Genomic DNA, 1,054 nt, shown 5'->3' with positions numbered 1-1,054 from the left:
CTCTTCTGTTTTATTGTCTATGGGTTGAACTCTAAGAGTGTCTCCAATACACAAGGGTTTCAACTGTTTTCTGTTTGAGTAACGATCAGCAACAGCAAATCTTTTGTCAATCAGTTTTCTCCTTCTTTTTCATTGGATCAATGTTTTCGTACGTCTACCCATTAATCGCTGTACAGGGCTAGTTTCTATGCTTTCATGAGGAGTATTTCTCAGGTTCAGAAGTCCCAATTATGGATCTTCTTTGGCTTTCTTACACTTTTTCATTAGATTTTTTGCAATTTTAACTGCCGCTTCAGCTGCACCGTTAGTTTTGCTATTCCCTGGACTTATAGGCTCATGACAAAATCCCCACTTTCGAGCAAAATCATCAAACAGATGAGAAGAATATTGTGGATCATTATCTGAAATCAAAGTATCCGGAATGCCATGACAAGCAAAATGATGCTTTAATTTAGTGATCACAGCATCAGATGTAGTTTCTGGCAGATAATCAACTTCAAAGAAATTACTGCAGTAATCAACTGTGACTAGGTAGTTTCTTCCTTCAATAGTAGACATATCAGATCCTACTTTTTGCCAAGGGCAAGAAGGTACTTCATGGAGATGTAGTGGCTCTTCAGGCTGTTTATAGGAGTAACTGGTACACACATCACATGATTCCACATATTGTCTAATCTCTGCTGAAATTCCTGGCCAATACATATATCAGTTCTCGGGCTCTGCGTAAACAAGAGTTTATACCAGAATGACCACTTCTGTTTCATTTCATACCTCATTGATGTCGGAATGACTACTACACGTTCACCACGAAGAATTATTTCATCTTGTACTGACAGTTCATCTCTGTAATTGAAATAGGGTGTAAGGGACTGCGGTATCAAGGACTTATTTTTAAACCATCCTTCTATGATAGTCTGTTTGAGAGTCGTCAAGGTACTATCAGACTGTGTTTTTGCTCTAATTTCGTCAAGACGACAAGGATTAAAGGACGAAAATGAGATTGTTGACATACAGCTTCTTCACACTTTAAACTAGATGTAGGGGCACAAGACAG

General features: G+C 38.3%; 1 protein-coding gene across 1 annotated transcript; it reads right to left on the bottom strand.

Moving 5' to 3' along the window:
* Positions 1–228: 228 nt before the first annotated feature.
* Positions 229–702, bottom strand: LOC135221160 (uncharacterized protein K02A2.6-like). The gene has a single exon (XM_064258985.1). The coding sequence runs from the start codon at positions 700–702 to the stop codon at positions 229–231; it is 474 nt and encodes a 157-aa protein (XP_064115055.1).
* Positions 703–1,054: the final 352 nt, after the last annotated feature.

This window comes from Macrobrachium nipponense, chromosome 2 (genome assembly GCF_015104395.2).
Source record: "Macrobrachium nipponense isolate FS-2020 chromosome 2, ASM1510439v2, whole genome shotgun sequence".
NCBI lineage: Eukaryota > Metazoa > Arthropoda > Malacostraca > Decapoda > Palaemonidae > Macrobrachium > Macrobrachium nipponense.
Note: the sequence above shows the minus strand (reverse complement) of the source record. Positions and strands in the feature narration are given on the sequence as shown.

Excerpts from the sequence above, each read along its gene's own strand:
- LOC135221160 (XM_064258985.1), bottom strand. The coding sequence starts at position 702 with ATGTATTGGCCAGGAATTTCAGCAGAGATTAGACAATATGTGGAATCA.